General features: G+C 34.3%; 1 protein-coding gene across 8 annotated transcripts in view; it reads left to right on the top strand.

Moving 5' to 3' along the window:
* The window catches only part of IMMP1L (inner mitochondrial membrane peptidase subunit 1), an 86396-nt gene that overhangs the window by 46912 nt on the left and 20166 nt on the right, over positions 1–19318 (top strand). For 6 of the 8 annotated variants that reach the window (XM_008686864.2, XM_008686860.2, XM_040638912.1 and 3 more), the window contains 3 exons: positions 7118–7251; positions 8839–8927; positions 12595–12721. In XM_008686864.2, coding sequence (XP_008685086.1) covers positions 7118–7251; positions 8839–8927; positions 12595–12721 — 350 coding nt within the window. Of the gene's footprint in view, positions 1–2851; positions 2960–7117; positions 7252–8838; positions 8928–12594; positions 12722–19318 lie in introns of all 8 variants that reach the window. The other 2 variants (XM_008686866.2, XM_008686867.2) reach the window with 1 other exon arrangement.

The raw sequence follows: 19318 nt of genomic DNA, 5'->3' as shown, positions 1-19318 counted from the left end.
TCTAAATCAGTGTTTCTCTCCTATGAACAAGATTGTTCTCCTGCACAGTTGTGATATTGTTAAATTTAACATTGTGGGCACCTATGTGGTGCAGTTGAGTGTCTGGCTCTTGGTTTCTGCTCAGGTCATGATCTCATGGTTGTGGGATTAAGCCCCTCACCAGGCTTCACGCTCAGCATGGAGTCTGCTTGAGATTCTCTCTCCCTCTGCCCTTCCAGCTCGTGCTATCTCTCTCTCTGAAATAAATAAATCTTAAAAAAAAAAAAGAAATTTAATATTGAAACAATGATGTATTTGATTTACAAACCATGTTCAAATTTCCCATTATCTCCATGATATCTTTAATTGCCTTTTTTTTTCTCCCTTTCACTCCAGGGTCCAGTCAGGATTTCATACTGTATTTAATCATCATGTCTTTGTATTTTTTTGTAATTAAAATCATAGTTTTATTATTTTTTTCTTTCATTAAACATATTTTTTTAAGTGTTCAAGTTATTGTGTTGTAGAATGACCACAGAGATGTATGGAATGGATATGTCTGATTATTCATAATTATATTTAGGTTACACATTTTTAAGAACAGTACACAGATGATAATGTACTTGTCATTGCATCATGTCAGGAAGCTACATCATATCAGTTTCTGCAGCTAGATTTGCTCACTTAGTTAAGATAATGTTTGCCAGATTGCTTAATATAAAGGTATTTTATTTAAATAATAAGTTATTTACTTTAATACTTTGCACAGATCCTGTTTACCAACAACCTTTCACCCAGTAATTTTTAGCATCTATTGACCCTTGCCAGAATCAGTTATTACACTGGTAGTAGTTTTATTATTCCCTCTGTATCTATTAGCTGGCATTTTTTGATAACGATCTTTTCCTGTCTCCAACACATACATCTTTTTTAAAAAATCAGTATGTACTTGGGACGCCCAGGTGGCTCAGTCGTTAGGTGTCTGTGGTCGGCTCAGGGCGTGATACCGGCGTTCTGGGATCAAGCCCCGCATCGGGCTCCTCCACTTCTTCCTCTCCCACTCCCCCTGCTTGTGTTCCCTCTCTCGCTGGCTGTCTCTCTCTCTGTCAAATAAATAGATAAAACCTTAAAAAAAAATCAGTATGTACTCAATAGATTTTATTTTAAATCTAATATATTATCCATTACTGTTACTACTTTTTTTTTTTTTTTTTAATCCCACATTTGGCCAGTGGGAGACCCTTTAAAATGGTTCCTATGTCTGCATTTGTCTTTGAGCACATGCTTGCTTTCTGGCACAAGATTGTGCCCTAAACTATTTCTCCTATTGGGGAATGATATTTGGAAAACAAAAATCTGAGTGCTAAGTGTGCTCCCTACTACTGCAGTGTCATTGCTTCTTTTCAGTGGTCAGAGCTAGGATGATATTTTATATAGGCAGGCAGGCAGACATACACACGTATTTCTTTATTTAAATTAGTTTGTTTTTATACCTCCAATTTGTCCTTAACCTCTCATTCCATATTTCTAGCCTCTTTCTAACATTGAGAATCTTGCTTCCAATATTTTAATGTTTACTCATTTGTATTATCTGACATACACATAAAAGAACAATAAACCTACTAAGAGAAGTTTAAGATTTCATTTGCAGTTTTTTTTGACCTTAGACTACATCTTTCTATACTGTGTTCAAAAATACTTGAATTGCTTCTTCTGTTTGGTAATGTTGGCATTTTGAGTATACAGATAGGCTTATTTTTCTTATTTGTTTTCAATTTTAAAATTCCCTTTTTAAATCTTTTTTGTTTACTTCTGGTTTTTTTGGCTGTGTAAAAGCATTTGACTCAGAACTGTATATGGACGTATATTTGTTCTTATCCCATTCACATTGTTCCCACCTACTCCCTTTATAAATGTAACCATTTTCATTATTTTCTGGTTTCTTTTCTTTTTTTTAAAGAAATTTATTAGAGAGAGTGAGCAAGCAGGGGGGTGGGGAGAAGTAGAGCAAGAGTGAGAGATAGAGACCACAAGCAGGGGGAGCAGCAGGCAGAGGGAGAAGCAGTCTCTCCACTGAGCAGGGAGCCCGATACAAGGCTCATTCCCAGGACCCTGGGATCATGACCTGAGCCGAAGGCAGACGCTTAACTGACTAAGCCACTCAGGCGCCCCTGGGTTATTTTCTTTTTGGAAAAAAAAAAAAAAATTCTCTTTCCTTCTTCCAGAAATGATAAGTTACTATATATACTTTTTTGCACCTTTTTAAAAAAGTAGTTTACCTAGAAATCATTTCATATCAGCTCATAGAACTGTTTTTTCCCCTATGGATGTATAGAACTCCTTTGTGTAGATATACCCTAATTTAATTAACCTGTTTTCTATGGATGTGTATTTGACTTGTTTCTGATTTTGCTATTTCAGATAATGCTAATATAAAGAATCTTGTGCACATGATGTTTGAATCTTGGAGCTGTATTTTGGATAATTCCTGAAAGTGGGGGTGGTTGGGTCAGAGAGTAAAATGTATATGTCATTACGATAGTCACGTTCCTCTTCTTAGAGATTGTCTGTTTTCCATAACCATCAGCAGTGTTGCAATGCCTGTTTATGAGAATTACTTCATTAATATCAAATATTGTAAACTTCTACATGATGAGTTGTTTTTTTAGCAAGTGGTATATTATATCATCAGCGTGCCTATGGGAAACATCTGACACACTCAAAATAGGATAATTTAAGGAAGGTTTAAAAATAGGATAATTTAAGGAAGGTTTATTTACAGAAACTAATTACAGAAGTGTGTGCAAGATACTGGAGAATCACCAGGGTTGGAACAAGATCCAACATCAGTAAATCTGTTTTCACTCCTAAGCTTGAAGGGACCAGGAAAAGGAGGGGTTATAGGAACCTAGAAGAGCGATTACTGCATAGCAGACTGCCTTTGGTCCAAAGACATAGTGAGCCTAAGAAGAGTCTACAGGTAAGGAACCAGGAAAATATATAACTCTTCCTTCCTCTGACTTGCTGCTGGAGTTCAATTAAAGGTTACAGGAGTGCCTTGATGTATTTCACATAGGTCAGTTTTCCTAGCGCAGAGAGTAGTATGGAGAAGGGTGGAGAAGGGACAAGCAGAAGTTATCTAGTGCATGTATGCACATATAGATTCGTGGACCTTTGAAATAACTATGTAAACCAGAGGTTTAGAACCTTTGTCTTTATCTTTTTTCCTAGTAAGGCTAAGTGCCAGCAGTGTGTGGCTTATTTTGTGTTTTATATGAATGCTACTTTCCACTCTGAGATTACTCTTAAAAAAAAAAAAAAATCCATGAGCTCTTATTGTCAATTTCAATATTTCTCAACAGTGCTTCTCAATGCACTTTTAAAATACAGGGTCAAATAGTCTTTATCCTCAGACTTCTCTCCAAATAGCTTCATAGCTATCTTTTCCCCCTTAAGAGACTAATATCCAAAGTAGTTTTAGATACTTCAAACTCCATTCTGTTACCAATATCTATTGGGAAGAAACAGTGTCTGTTAACTTCTTTATTCTGATCACTCTCATCTATTAATTTTATTATTTTATGAGACCGTTTCATCACAAACATTGTATTTGGAGTTGGGCATTGTCTGTGTTATAAAAAAAGGCTTTATGGCCCCAATTACTTCTGAATGGGAGTTAATAACAAACCTTCTCAGTGATTCAGAACCACTGTATAGTTACAGCATCTTTGTGTTTTTGAGTATGTTTTTTAACCAAGTGGATTCTATTGCATAATCCAATGTTTTAAATTTTGGTAGATGGCTAAGTGATTTACCCTCTAATTTCACCTTTCACCTGTATTAGCAATAGCTTCTTGGTGAATGCCATATGTTTCCTCTTGTTTATTAATATATCTCCTCTCTAATATCAGGTTAAGCCCATTTTTATTTTAGTTTTAAAATGTAGTATCCATCTCACTACTTTTTAGGATTTATTATCATTTTCAGAACTAAGCTAAGGACTTACCCATTTTCCCCTAATTTTATAGTTAGAGCAAAGTAGTTCTTAGGCAACCTAATTAACTTTATAGATAAAATTTACTCTATTATTATTGTGTTTTTCCTCTTAAGAGCCTGTTTGAATTAATAGTTTCAATAATGAAGGGTTTTTATTTTTAAATTACACTTTTTATTTTTTGAGCTTATACTATAAATTACTAATTTTTAAAGTACAACAGTTATAACTAAACCAAATTCCTTATTCCTCCTGATGGAAGGAGTTATTTTTCATATTAAATGAATGATTTAATGAGAAGACTTTTCAGGATGTTACTGACAATTTCTTTTGTCAGTGAATATGACATTAACATGTCTCTTCATTAACCAAAAATCTCAGTGGTCTTCTCATCATTTTGAACATTATAACCATTCTATAATAATGAAGATATGGAAGGTATAGGAGATTGGGTTCAAAATTCATTCATTAATTTCTTCAGATAAGCCTTCTGTTTACTGTCTTCTTTAGTAGGCCCTCGGATTCAAAGATGATTAGCACAGTCACTGCCCACAGACATATAAACAAATGTAGTGTAATAAGGGAAAAATATATAAACAATATAATTTGGTAAGCATTATAATCAGTGTATGCCTAAGGAAGGTGAGTGACACAAAGCATAAGTAACATTTCTTGGGAGGGTGTCAAGGAAAACTTGTTAGAGGAGGAGACATAGTAAATGTTGTTTTTTTTTTTTTTTAAGATTTTATTTATTTACTTGACAGAGATAGAGACAGCCAACGAGAGAGGGAACACAAGCAGGGAGAGTGGGAGAGGAAGAAGCAGGCTCCTAGCGGAGGAGCCTGATGTGGGGCTCGATCCCATAACTCCAGGATCACGCCCTGAGCTGAAGGCAGATGCTCAACCACTGTGCCACCCAGGCGCCCCAATAGTAAATGTTTAATAGGTGAATGAACACTAATAAGTAATATAACACAAATAAAAGATATAATCCTATGCTGTAGGCTGTAAAATTCTATTATTTAAAGATCAGTTAGCAAGAAACTTAAATAATTGAAAATACAACTAATGTTAGGTTATAGAGCATATGTGGATTGCCAAGTGAATGATACGGTAACTAGCATTTATTGAAATACTCTGCAACACAGATTACATGTCTGATTACATGTAATCCTTACTAATTCTCTTAGTTAGGTATTAAGTCCATTTTATTTTATTTTATTTTTTAAATTTTATTTTTTTTAAGATTTTATTTATTTATTTGACAGAGAGAGAGACAGCCAGCGAGAGAGGGCACATAAGGGGGAGTGGGAGAGGAAGAAGCAGGCTCCTAGTGGAGGAGCCTGATGCGGGGCTCGATCCCAGAATGCTGGGATCACGCCCTGAGCTGAAGGCAAATGCTTAACAACTGAGCCACCCAGGCACCCCTAAGTCCATTTTATAGATGGAGACTCAACGAGGCATAATAACTTCCTGGAGGTCACACAGCTAAAATATGGTGGAGCCAGGTTCCAAATTCAGGCAGATCAACTTTAGAAACAGTGCTCTCAATGTATATATTTAAAAAAATGAACATGAAGACCCATGGGAACCTAGAAAAGAAAGAAAATCTTGCCTGTTGAGAGCATTTGGAGAAGAGTTACAAATTAGATAAATGATGGGTATCATGAAGAATATTCAGGCATGGGTGTTGGTATAAATGTGTTCACTGGCAAAGTTTACTTGAAGAACAGACCAATATGATTGAGTAGTCAGGTCATATAGGAGTATCAGGGAAGATCAGGTTGGAAACTGAGGATGGGATGGAAGCCATCTGTCATGGATCCTGAAAATGAGTCTAAGTAATCTGTACTTTATCCAGGGGAGAGCCATTGAGGTTATGGGAGCAGGGCAGGAATACAGGAATGAATCAGTGTAACGTAATGATTAAGTTCTTGACTCCATCATTTTCCAACTTTGTGATGCTGAGTATATAAGTTAACTATTCTTAGGCTCCTTTTTCTTATCTATAAAATGAGGATAGTAATAATACCTGCAGAAGTTAATTTGTAAAGCCTGACATATAGTAAGTATTGAGCAAATGTTAACTTATTATTATTGATTTGTTTCAGTAAATTTAATCTGAGAACAGTGCATAGTAGCCTAGGCCTACACCTTAGGCCATTAGTTGAGAAATTCTTGAAACATAGTTGTAACAGGTAAATGGAAAGGAAGGGACAGATTACTAGGAATATTTTAGTGAATAATATTAACTTTTTATGTAGCTTTAAAAAAATCTTTATATAGTTCTTTATGTTGTTTCATAGTATTCATGCATTCATTGTATCAATAGTCAATAGCTGACAACTGAATGTAACTGTATAATTTACAAAGCACTTTGACATGTTATTGAATTTTATTCTCAGAACCATTCTGTAAGATATTATTTCTAGGCCAAGAGAAGTTAAGTAAGTCACTGAAGATCACACAAGTTAATGAAAGTATCAATTTAATACTTGAATTTGCATATACCCATTCGAGTGCTTTCTCTTTTATGTCATATTATGGCAAGAACTGATATAGCAGGCAACAGTATGAAAAACTATTATTAGTACTTTGAGAGAGTTAATATCTTTTCTTAGGTATTTATATTAATACCAAGAAAAAAAATCAAAGCATGAAAGGAGACAGATAAAATCAGAGTCTAGGGGCGCCTGGGTGGCTCAGTCATTAAGCGTCTGCCTTCGGCTCGGGGCGTGATCCCGGCATTATGGGATCGAACCCCACATCAGGCTCCTCCGCTGGGAGGCTGCTTCTTCCTCTCCCACTGCTTGTGTTCCCTCTCTCGCTGGCTGTCTATCTCTGTCAAATAAATAAATAAAATCTTTTAAAAAAAATCAGAATCTACTAGTTATCTAATTTATATATAAACCCAGTGATTTTATCTGAATATACTCTCTGTTCAGTAGATCAAAATATTAAGTGGTTTTAATTTGCCATTTAAAATGTCGTTAGGACAAATGAAAATAAGCTCTTGCTTTTTCTGCACCACGCTGTATTAGGCATTTACTAAATTCTGGGTGATTGTAAATATTTTATAGTTGAGCTATTTCTTAAGTGTTTTAAATAGTATTGATTATGAAACTTTTTGAAATTTACCATCAGGCCAGTGGTGGCAGAGTCGGCATAGAACTATGCTTCGTGGTGTTCTGGGAAAAACCTTTCGACTTGTTGGCTATACTATTCAGTATGGCTGTATAGCTCATTGTGCTTTTGAATACGTTGGTGGTGTTGTCATGGTAAGTTTTTACATAAAAGAAAATAGTAATTTTAAGTATGTGCTTTTTTTAAATGAAGGAAAATGTGTTTTTCCTTTATTTTAATTGAAGTCATTTAATGACTAAAATGTGACTATTAAAACATGAAATCTTTCTAAATTTTGGGATGTAAGAGACTGTTGGAATTAGCACTGATGTAAGATTAAGAACCATTACTTCAAATATGGTTTTGTATTCTGTTTCTGACATGGGCCCTATTAATAATCTAATGATGATAATTTTTTACCATTTATTGAATTCTACTTATTGTTTCCAGTGATGTTTGATATTTTATATTTATTAACTAATTTAATCTTTTCCACTCTGTGAGATTCTTATTAGAAATCCACTATACATATGAGGAAACTGAGGCTCAGAAAGCTTAAGTAACTTGCTCCAGGTTCCACAGTTAGTAAGTAGATTTGGAATTTCAGCACAGATTCTCCAATTTTTAAAACTCCTGCTCATAACCCATTGTGTTTAGCTGTCATTAAAACAAATGATTATTCTGCTTGGTGTCAATATTAAAATGTTAAGTCTGCCCCCTGACCAATGTTTTTTCTAAATATTGCATCATAAATCTGTCAACTGTGACTGTACTAATCTTTTCTAATGTAAATGAAAGAATAAATTGAATGTCCAGTGAGTAGGCTTTATTGGTGGTATTGCTGTTTTTATCAGTTTACCCTAAGGGATTCACAGTCATACAACCTCAAATTTGGCTGGAGAAATGCAAATAAATATATTTAACTGAAAGTCTCCTCTTTGATTTTTTAAATTTATATTGGTACTTCCAGTGGGCTACAGAGGTAGCAGACATAAACTTTCATTGCGTTCTTTGTTATTTCTGCCTCAGTAGGAGGTTTTGAGTAAAAAGTTTTATCAACGCCTAAGTCAATGGAGCCTGCTGTATTTAGATATTTTAAGTGGCAATGATCATTTATTACAGTTTTGAGGTATATATGGAGATCATTTTTTTAGCACATACTAATAGAAAGTCTTTAAAGTGCATCTCATTATGACACTATTTTTCAATAGAAAAAATAAGTTACAGCCCCATCAAATGAGTAAGCTGTTCTGTTGGAAGAGAACTCAAGGCACGAACTTACTGAGAACAGTATGATACTACTTAATAAATTACCATCATGGGCACTGGATATTTGATAATAGCAAGAAAATAAATAAATCATTTATTTATTCAAATATTTATTATCAGCTTTATGCCAAGCACTGCTTTTGGCGTTGGTTATAAATTGGGAACATGAGTGATAAGGTCCCTGACCTCATGGAGCTTTCATTATACAGGATGGTCAAAATTTGGAAATGTAGATATTTTATTCATCTGTTGTAGTGTATTCTCAGTAAACTATTTTTAATATATTTGCTTGTGTTTCCAGATTCGGTGGCCACTCTGTAGGGCTTAACTTATCTAGCAGGTTCCAACTTATAAATCATCCTCCAAACTTGAAGAACATTTGTTTAATTTTCTTCTTATAAGCCTACTCAGATGATTTATGTTACATTAAAAAAGGGTTTCAATTCAAATTAAAAAATTACCTCTCTTTTCAGTGTTCTGGACCATCAATGGAGCCTACAATTCAAAATTCAGATATTGTCTTTGCAGAAAATCTTAGCCGACATTTTTATGGTATCCAAAGGTAAATTTCTGTCATAGATAAATTAAAGTTATAGTGAAAACATGTATACACATTGTGTCTTTTTTGTAGTTTATCTTTAAAAACCCTTTTGTAAATAACCAAATTAATGACCAGCTAGTTAAAATTTTGATTCAAATATTTTCTCTCAGTTCAAGAAATTTTAATAGTTTCTGTAAACATGCACAGTCTTTTGGGTCATTGTATACCTTGCATTATTGGCTGAAATAGAATAGGAGTCCCTTTTATAATGTACATTCAAGCCTACTTTACTTTTGATGGGGGTTGGGTGGCTTTACAGCGTTTTGAGTGAAGAACCTGAGGACTTAGGAACTACATTACATACCAAATCAGTGACTGGTTTTTAAATTTTTTTAATACTGAATTTCTATAGATAACTGTCTTATTCTCCACAGCTTATGATAAGCACTTGATTTTTGGATGATAGCACCATATATAGCTGGGAGCCAGGAATCTTATCTATCCTGAGTCTCCTGATTAATTAAGTTGAAAAACTCCTTGACAAATACTGTTTCCACTAAGTTTTTAAAAATCTTATTCTAAATGGTGTTTCCAGTCCCTGTGATACTGTTTATTCTACTTAACTATGTATTATTCCTTCTGAATGAATGTCAAGTATGAGTAATTTATTTTCTAAAGGGCACCTCTCTGATTCCCTAAAATTTTGGGCTCATTAGTTTTTCATAATTCTGAAAAAATAATACCATCTTTTCATTTCCATAAACTACAAATTTGACTCACTCGAGTTGGTATTTAACTTATGGCATAAGTAGGTTTAAGCACTCCTCTTTCATTATTTGCCTTTCCTGTAGTCTGTTTCACATTACTGAAAAGTCATCAAGAATGGTGTAAAACTGTTCTTTGCATTATAGATTCTGTTGATAGAAGTTACCTCTTGGTCAAGCAGTACAGTCTAGCACCGTCTTAGGTAAAATTCTCCTCTAGATCTTTTACGTATAACAATGTCGAGACACCTAGTTGATAGTTATGGGGTTATAAAATAAGACTTACATAACAGGTTGTATTCTAGCTTTCTTTTCTTTTTAACTTATATCCAAATCACTTCATACTGTCTTTGGATTAACTGGAGACCTAGCATCACTGTAGCATGAAGATAAGCTGCTGTTTTCCATGCTAATGACATGATTTTACTCTCATAGTCCTGGAGCATCCTTAACGAGGAGCTGAACTTGTTGGCTAAATAGATTTTGAATGAATAGCTCAATATCATATATTTTTTTAAATAGAAAATCTTTGCATTCAGATGGGTAATACAAATAACTACATTCAGTAAGTTAATTAAGATTCTTGGAAGGTTTCATTTTGTATTCTGTTCGGTCAAGGGGCCCTTAGGTTGAAGGACAGCTTAAAATCTGGCATTTATATGCATAAACCAAATAACTTTTACAACCACAATTGTCAGTTGGTAAGTTCAACTTTAAAAATATTACTGTCCTGAGTATTCTTTTTCTTTTATCTGTAGCACAGAACTCTGAGATTTCAGGGGAATCTGACCCTTAGCAAGAGATCCATTAGCTATCTGCTTGTTTCTAAAGCTAAAATAGCCATCTATTTAGACAGAAGGAAAATCTGCATAACTGTTATCTATAGCACATGGATCACTTTTCAGTTAAATGCACAGAACGCTCATGTTTTTAACAATCAGAGTCTCTTATTACTACTATTACTACTTTTTCACCAAATAGTTAATGAGCACCTAATTTATAAGGTGTGCAGTACAGAGAATATTAAGATGAATAAGATATTGACCCTTTTCAAAAGCTTATAATTTAGTTGGATAATAAGCATGTTTATAAATAAAAATGAGAAAGGAAAATTTAAATCTTCATTCTATTAAGTTCCTTTTAAAACCCTATTTGAAAGAGTTGAGAAACCAAGGAATAATTACTTTGATCTAAGCTCTATACGTGTATCTAGTTAGACCACCAGAAGTATAGTCTGCATAAATACTGGTTTCTTTAAAAACATCTTGACTGAGGGGTGCCTGGCTGGCTCAGTCAGTAGAGCATCTGACTCTTAATCTTAGGGTTGTGAGTTCAAGCCCCACACTGGGCATGGAGCCTACTTAAAATAAAAGAAATAAAAATTTTTAAAAAAACAGTTTTAAAAATAATTAAATAAAACATTTTAAAAAACCACCTTGACTGAATTATGATTTTTATGTTGCCATGTAAGTGCAGAATCTGTTTTAAGGATCATATTGATTATTTTGCTTAAAAATGTAAACTAAATAAAACACCTACAGAAAACATTACTTTCCCCAAAGCTAGCCAAAATCAACTTTGTTTAGTTATAATCTTTGCAAACTTGTTCATCTGAAAGTTCCATTGGCATGGTTCTATTTGGTTGAAAAGAGACTAGTTTATCTCATTTCAAAAAAAGGGCAGCCTTATATTACCTGCAAATATAGAATTTAGTGTTTTAATAGCTTTCAACTCTAACCACAAGAAATTATCCTTCCAGTGAATACTATTACTGTAAAATTTCTCAGGAGAATGGTATCTTTTATTATCTTGTATAAGAATCCTTCTTGTATATTCCTCTTTGATTTAGTTGTTTAAGACAATTTTGTTTTACTTCCCAATTAGACTTTATTTTATTAATCATTCCTGTGTAAATTAATCAGATTTTCATTTTTTACTTGTCTACCAAAAGGTTTAGAACTCTTAATGTTTATATGTAGTGATAACTAGGTTTCTGATTTGACTCTCATTTTCCTCTTATTTTTATGGCCTTTGATATTTTGATATATGCACCTTTATTATAAGTTATCAAATTATGGAACTATGTACAGATAGTACAGATAATTAAATCCTTTCAAATATGTGTGTTAGTCAACAGAATTCACTTACTAATTTTTTTTCAGAAAGAGTGTTGAGTTCTGTTTGGTTGGGGCGCTTAGTACTATTTTGTCTATTTCCTCCATTTTTTCTCCTTCATTTACACTTTTAAAGATCTTTCTTATTCTTCTAATATGTGTATATTGTTACTTCTTCCACGAATCATGCCTTCTACATATAATCATACCCATGTTGGCATTATATGTTTGGTATACCAATTTACTTTTTGTAGTATATGTTTGGGTAGCTTTTAGCATTTTATTTGGTTGTGTCTTCTGATATTGTTCCTCAAAAATAAGTTTTTTTGACTGTACTGTAAATTATCTGGGTTATTTATATGCTGTAATTCTTCAATTCTTTGAGTTCTGGGGAAATATTTATGCTGTTCCTATGTTTTTATGTGCTCTAGAGTCAATCAGTACTAATGGCTAGACAGTAAAATTTACTTAATTTGGTGGCACTTATGTGGAATTGCTTTTCTATAGTTTTGGTTCTAAAAATTTGGATACAGAAGTAACACACAGTGGATAAAGTGCAAGAAGATAGTTGTTATGGAATTACCAGAAATTTTAAAATCTTCTAATAGCTTTTCCACTACTCTTGTTGGATTCTGACCCATAAAATTCAGTCACGAAGTTTCTCAATGCTGGTAAATATATGAGAGGGTCAATATGTGAGAGGATAAAGGGTGTGGCTTTGTTTAAGTTATAAAAGTATTATAGCAGTGCCATCCATGTACTTATGCTTAATAAATAACAATGACCTTTCTTTGACTTTTTTCCCCTCAGAGGTGACATTGTGATTGCAAAAAGCCCGAGTGATCCAAAATCAAACATTTGTAAAAGAGTAATTGGTTTGGAAGGAGACAAAATCCTCACCAATAGTCCATCAGATTTCTTTAAAAGTCATAGTTATGTAAGTAACATTTTAATCATTATTCATTGATTAACATTAACTGGACACACTGACAAAGGAAATAACTTTAATTCACATTTTGAATATAAGTTAAAATGTTGCACTCAATAGAATTTAAGTATGTTTGTATCCAGAACAATTTGGCCATTATATTTTATATATTTTAGTTTCTTTTAAAACCCTATATAAATATCTCAATAATAATTGTTGCAGGCAAGATTCGCCAACAGATGTCAAAATTTTAGGCAAAAGTTTGAGAAAAATAGTTTATTTGCACAGTGTCATGGTATCTCTTTCAAGATATTTATTACAAAAGGACAAACAGTAGTTCGTTGAGGAGAAACTGGCAGACACCACCTTAATTGAGTGATCAAGGTTAACTTCACCAATAAAAAGACATATCAACATAATGTAGCCCCTAAAATGAAGCATTAAGAAAGGCATATCACTTTTGTGATATTTTTGTAAAATAAGTGTAACCTCAGTCAAATCATGAGAAAATATCAGATAAACCCTGAGTGTCATTCTACAACATCACTGACTAAAACTCTTCAAAAGTGTCAAATTCATAAAAAACAAGGAAAGACAAGAATTGTCTTAGATTGGAGAAGACAAAGGAGACATGCCAGCTAAATGCCATTTGGGATCCTGGCTTAGAAAAATTTTCCACTGACTTGTTAGTGGCAAATCCGGTAAAATCAAAATCTATAGTTTAGTCTTTTAAAATCCTACTTAAAGTTTTAGGATAGAAATTTATATACCTTGCTCTGGTCAATTTGAGTATCCAGTTAGAAAAAGAGAACAAGAACAGCAGAATGAAGAGTGAAGAGCAGATGTACTTTAGCTCCTCTCACCAATCACATGGCTGCTGTGACAGAGGTTACAGCAGGGGAGGGTGGCCTTTTGATTACTCAGCATATACTTGTCTCACTATAATAATTGTGACTTAATTTTTTACTTTTCTTTAAATTTTTCATGTCACCCTCAAATTATTGATGCAGCTGTTAGATCTATTAACTAACTTTACCTCTATTTTTATCCCCAATATAAGCAAATAATTAAGAGTTAAACTGTCTTGATCATTGTGTATTTATTTTGAACTATAATAGCCTCTAATTGCCTTGTAAGTTTGATCAATAGATTATTAAATCTACTATTTATGTACCATCCATAATAGACTGTGGTTCAGCAGTGCAAATGTTTTTAATGTTTATTACCATAGTGTTAAATAACTAGTAATTGTTAGCTAATGGTGATAATGTTGAAGGTGATAGTGTGGTATCAGGTAACCCATTTTTCTATGACCTTCATCATGGACATTGTATCCTTTTATTCTTCAAAAATGTCAGAATTTTACATAATGGTTTCACCTTCATATGACTGTTAACATTTCAAGAAACATTCTAGTCACTTTTAAGTTGTTTTAGCAACAAGCTTATATTTAAGACCAGAAATAATTTTGTCAATAGGCAGAACAACAAAATATATAAATGAAAGCATCTACTATCTGTGTACCTAAACACCACACAATTGTTTTCTTTTTAAGAGTTATTAGAAGAAGAATTTCAGGGGATTAGATATTTGCTAAGTGATCTGAGAAGACAATCGGAGAGCTGTAAGATGTAAATTTTTTTGAATATTCTATTTAAGGGAAATATTCATTGAATTTTTATGTTTGATGAATGGATAAATTAGAGGACACTGCCATATTATTCTAGGTATATTCCACTCACTTCGGTTTGCATGTTTATAAGTGACAGACATAATTGTAATACTATTGGCCAACACTTATTATATACTTCATCTGTACCAGATACTGTTGAAACTCTTCACAAGGGTTAATTTATTTATAATCATCACAACAGCAACCCAATAACATAGGTAGTCGTAGTATTTGACAGAACAGAAAACTGGACAATGGGGAGGTTAAACAGATTGCCCAGTTTCAAACAGTTAGTGAAAAAAAAAAGGTTGGAATTCAAACACAAGTAGCCTGCCTCCATCTAGAATTTGTACTCCTACAACACTACTACTACTTCTCCCAAAATATCCTCTACTGGTTATTATTATTATTATTTATACTCCCATCTCATCACATTGTACTTCCCTTAAAATGTATTTGTCTTCAGTATTTTTTAAAAAGAAAGGGGGCTGTTTCTGATCAGGGACAGTATTGATTCTAAAATAGAAGCCAGTTATTTTTTGAAGGCTTCCCTGCGTCCACCAGTTTTTCTAGGCTAGGTTTTTCGAGCAATAAGAATTGTGTAGTTATTACAGAACCACTTTAGCAAATGTGTTCCATTAATCAAGGTGATTTATAACAAAAATTCATCCAAGTTTGGAGCACTCTGAAGAGATATCCAAACCTTTGCAGGGTCTCCTCTAGAGGGTTTCCTTTTTCAGTTATCTCTGAAGCACAGTGGTGCTGGATTTTATGAAATGGGTTCTTTCCCTTTACCTATGTATCCTCTTAGAAAATTCATTGTTGTTTATGATGAAGACATTACTATTCAGATCTTGATTGAGCTGCTTGGTAAAGATGATGAATGTTAAATGTGTTTTGAATCCAAGCCCCCCCTCCCCCGGCAAATATTCTCTTAAGTACATGCTTCAGAAAGCAAAACACCAAAATTGTCATTTGGAACCTAGAACGTAGAGTTTAACATATGAAAGAAGTAGCATTGTTCCTAAGTTGGCAAAAAAGAATATAAACAGATCATTGGTTAAGTGATGTAGAACCATTTTATTCATTCTGGAGTTCTAAAAGTCCACGTGGCAGCAATACTTACAAACCATGATTTATTTTTTACATTAAGCATTTGGAAACTAAGCAGTCCGTTTCAGGTGCTGTTGCAGTGGGTTTTGCTCATTTCAATGGTATTGAGGCCAGTAATTCTTGCCTTGGGTTATGGGCTAAGCTTTGGCTACTAGGATATAAGCTTAATTTGTGACTTTCAAAAGAAACATATTATACTCAGCTCAAACATCTTGAATAACTTGCCTTTCTATACTATAAGAATTCCCCAGTTAGAAGTTAAAAGCCACTAATTTGCCAAAAATAATTTAGTTGGAAGTAGAAGCATTTAGCAAATTGGAAGTACATAAAATGAATGGTCGTTATCCTATTGATTTGCACAGTAGGCAAAGTGCAGTGTAAAAGCCTGTATAATGTAGTTTCCATTTTCCCAGGAAATATAGGGCCAGGGCTCAGGTAATACAGTGAAATTTTGTTATAAAGTTAATGAAAAGATGAAGAAGAACACTTTATAATTTTTCTGAAGGTAACGTTGTATGGTAGTCCAGGGCTATGATTTTAATCCATAGTGTAACTGTGGTACAGTTAGGCATTCTGCAGTATAGTAAGTTCCTCTCAGCAAACAAATATGCACCATATAAACAAACTCCTTTGATACCACATCCTCCTATAGGAAGAGTACTGACTGCCTTGAGCTTCATATTCTTTTTTGAGCTCACTCCTGTTAGGTTTTAGTCCCCACCACTCCACTGAAACAGTTCTTGTCAGGGGTCCCCACTGTTATCTATCCAGTGGTCAACTTCGTCCTCATTTTACTAGACCTGTTGCTAGTATTTGAAATATTTTTTTCTCAAAACCTGGTTTCACTTAGTTTTGCGGAGAGCACATTCTCTGTTTTTTTTCCCCTATCTTTCTGTTTCTTCTGAGATTCCTTTGTTGGTTTCACTAAACTTTGGAATAACTAAGGGTTCATATTTTAAACTTCTTCTCTTGTTCGTATACATTCACACATTAGGTGGTCTCATCCTGTCTCATAGTTTTAAGTACTACCTAACTTAACTCCCAAATTTATATCAACTACAACTTCTTTCCTGAACTCCAGGATCATATATCTAATAGTCTACCTACTATCCCCACCTTAGTACACAATGGGCACTTCAGACTTAATATGTCCAAAACCAAACTCCTGATCTTCTTTCCCAAACTGGCTCCTCCCACACATATCGCCATCGCAGCAATGGCAACTCCATTCTTCTGCTTGCTCTGGTTATAAATCTTGGAGTACTGGGGCGCCTGGGTGGCGCAGTCATTAAGCGTCTGCTTTCGGTTCAGGGCGTGACCCCCGTGTTGTGGGATCGAGCCCCACATCAGGCTCCTCCACTATGAGCCTGCTTCTTCCTCTCCCACTCCCCCTGCTTGTGTTCCCTCTCTCGCTAGCTGTCTCTCTCTCTGTCAAATAAATAAAATCTTTTAAAAAAAAAATCTTGGAGTCCTCCTTGAGTCTTTTCTTCTTTCACTGCACATCCAATCCATTCGCAAATCATGGTGGCTGTATCTTTTAACTGTAATCAGAATTAGACCACTTCTTGCTACTGTCTCTGCTACCATGGGGGTGCAAGACAAATTCATATCTTGTTTTCTTGCAATAACTTCTGAACTGATCTCTCTGCTTGTACCATACCCACTTTCTTGTATTTTTCTTTTTAAAAATTATATATATGTGAATAACAACATCATTATTGTTATTGGCAGAGATCTATGCAATGGAAGCAGTTTTACATTTCAGAAAGAACTAATTAGATGTTCTTAGAATGTATTGGTGGTACAGTGTTTTTAAAAGAAGTTGTAAATGGGGCAATATGCCAGTGATAAAGGTGTCTGACAGTATATTGGAAAATATTTTTGAAAAACTGATCAGCAAACTGAAAAACTGACCTAATTGGACAGCATTAGAAAATGGTCAGTGTATATAGTTAACACTAATAGCCCCTTAATGTGTACTGTGTATTTAGGTTATAGTTCAAATCCTTGAATATCCTAATGCTGTTTTTCTGTTTGCCTAAATGTCATTTACTTTGGCTAAAAGTCACAACCATATGGTCTTCTATTACCACTTGTATTATAAACACAAAAAGTACTCATGTGTAGGGAAAGGAGTCATCAGATTGAAAGGGCTTGTTTATTATAAGCTGCTGATACACTAAATCCTTATGTCATTTAAATAGAAGAACTACCTAATAATGTCACTCATTACAACTAGGATATCTAAACAAGGGACTTGTTTTTTGCAGACTGTAGTGATAAAAACCTGTGCTACACATCCATTTCTCAGCAACGGGTCCCAGGATAATCAATCATGGCATACTGCTAATGCCTTGATTGCAGCTGATGTGGAGGAAATATGTTTACTCTCTTGCTAAAGTGAGGTTCACTGCGGAGATGACGTGACTTTTTCATCCTATAGCTAACACAATTCTGAAGATAAATTTGACTTATTGTTTACGATTCTGAGGTGTTTTTCTTTGGATATTAACATTAAATAATGATCTTTGAGGCCTCCACAAATGCTTAAGCATTTTCTGATGTGTTCTCTGAACATTTTCAGAATAATTTAATCTTATTTTAACAATAACATGGAGTTTATAGAATTTTATTTTGTAGAAATGTATTTTATCTTAATGTTTGTGTGTGTATATATATATATAAGTATATATGTGTGTATATATACATATATTCATATACATATGCACAAAGATCAACATTTCTGCTGAAAGAATAGCAAGTCTTCCTGAAACAGTTTTGTTCACCTAAATATATTTTAACCACTCCAGGTTGGAAAATCAGTGCCATTGCTGTGAGTCGAGGGGGGCAGTTATGCAGTTCGGTAAAATGAAAATATTTATATATATTTTTCGGAAAGTTAAATGAGACCTCTCTACTTTAAGGTTGCCTACAAGGAATTGGGAGAAATTAAGAAAACTGAAATTGTAATGCTGCTGTTCAGTAGAAGCATCTGAAGCAGACTCCATCTCTGATGGTAGTAAAGAGAATATATTCCAAGTGTCATGTGGCTTCCTAATCTGATACGGTGGTCTGCTGGAAAGTAGACTAGGTGGAATATGTTCAAATGTCTTGAAATAAGCAACTAAATGAAGTTCTTGTATTACCACTTTGGGTAATTCTGTGGGTTTCAGTGACTCAATGTTAGTCCATAAAAGCAATCTCATTCTACCATCATCTACCTAAAATAAGAATAGAAAGGAAGAATAACATGTAAAAGTAGGTGTGCATGGAATGCCTAGGAGGTTCAGTCGGTTAAGCATCCAACTCTTGATTTCGGCTCAGGTCATGATCTCGGGGTGGTGGGATTGAGCCCCATGGCAGTCTCTGCGCTCAGCAAGGGGTCTGCTTGAGATTCTCTCCCTCTGCCCCATGCCCCCGCCCACTTGTGCTTGCACTCTCTCAAATAAATAAATCTTTAAAAGACAAAAATAGGTATGCATGTTATAAGATAGTTGAAGATCATAAATTAGCAAGAAACTGTTAGCATTACAAGCCACTGTACTGCTAACCTACATATATGAGTGCTTTCCTCTTGCATTAGAATTGTCATAACTATTGTAAGAAAATGTAGGAATTGGGGCGCCTGGGTGGCTCAGTTGGTTAAGCATCGGACTCTTGATTTCGGCTGAGGTCATGATCTCAGTGTTGTGAGATTGAGCCCCACGTCGGGCTCCGCACTGGGCATAGAGCCTACTTCAGGTTCTCTCTCTCCCTCTCCCTAGTCCTCCATCTCTTTAATAAAAAAAAGGAATCATTTAGTTTGTTACAGCTAGTGCCTG

This window comes from Ursus maritimus, unplaced genomic scaffold (assembly GCF_017311325.1).
Source record: "Ursus maritimus isolate PB19 unplaced genomic scaffold, ASM1731132v1 scaffold_23, whole genome shotgun sequence".
NCBI classification, from domain to species: Eukaryota; Metazoa; Chordata; class Mammalia; order Carnivora; family Ursidae; genus Ursus; species Ursus maritimus.
The sequence above is the reverse complement of the archived record's forward strand: the minus strand, read 5'-3'. Positions and strand labels throughout refer to the sequence as shown.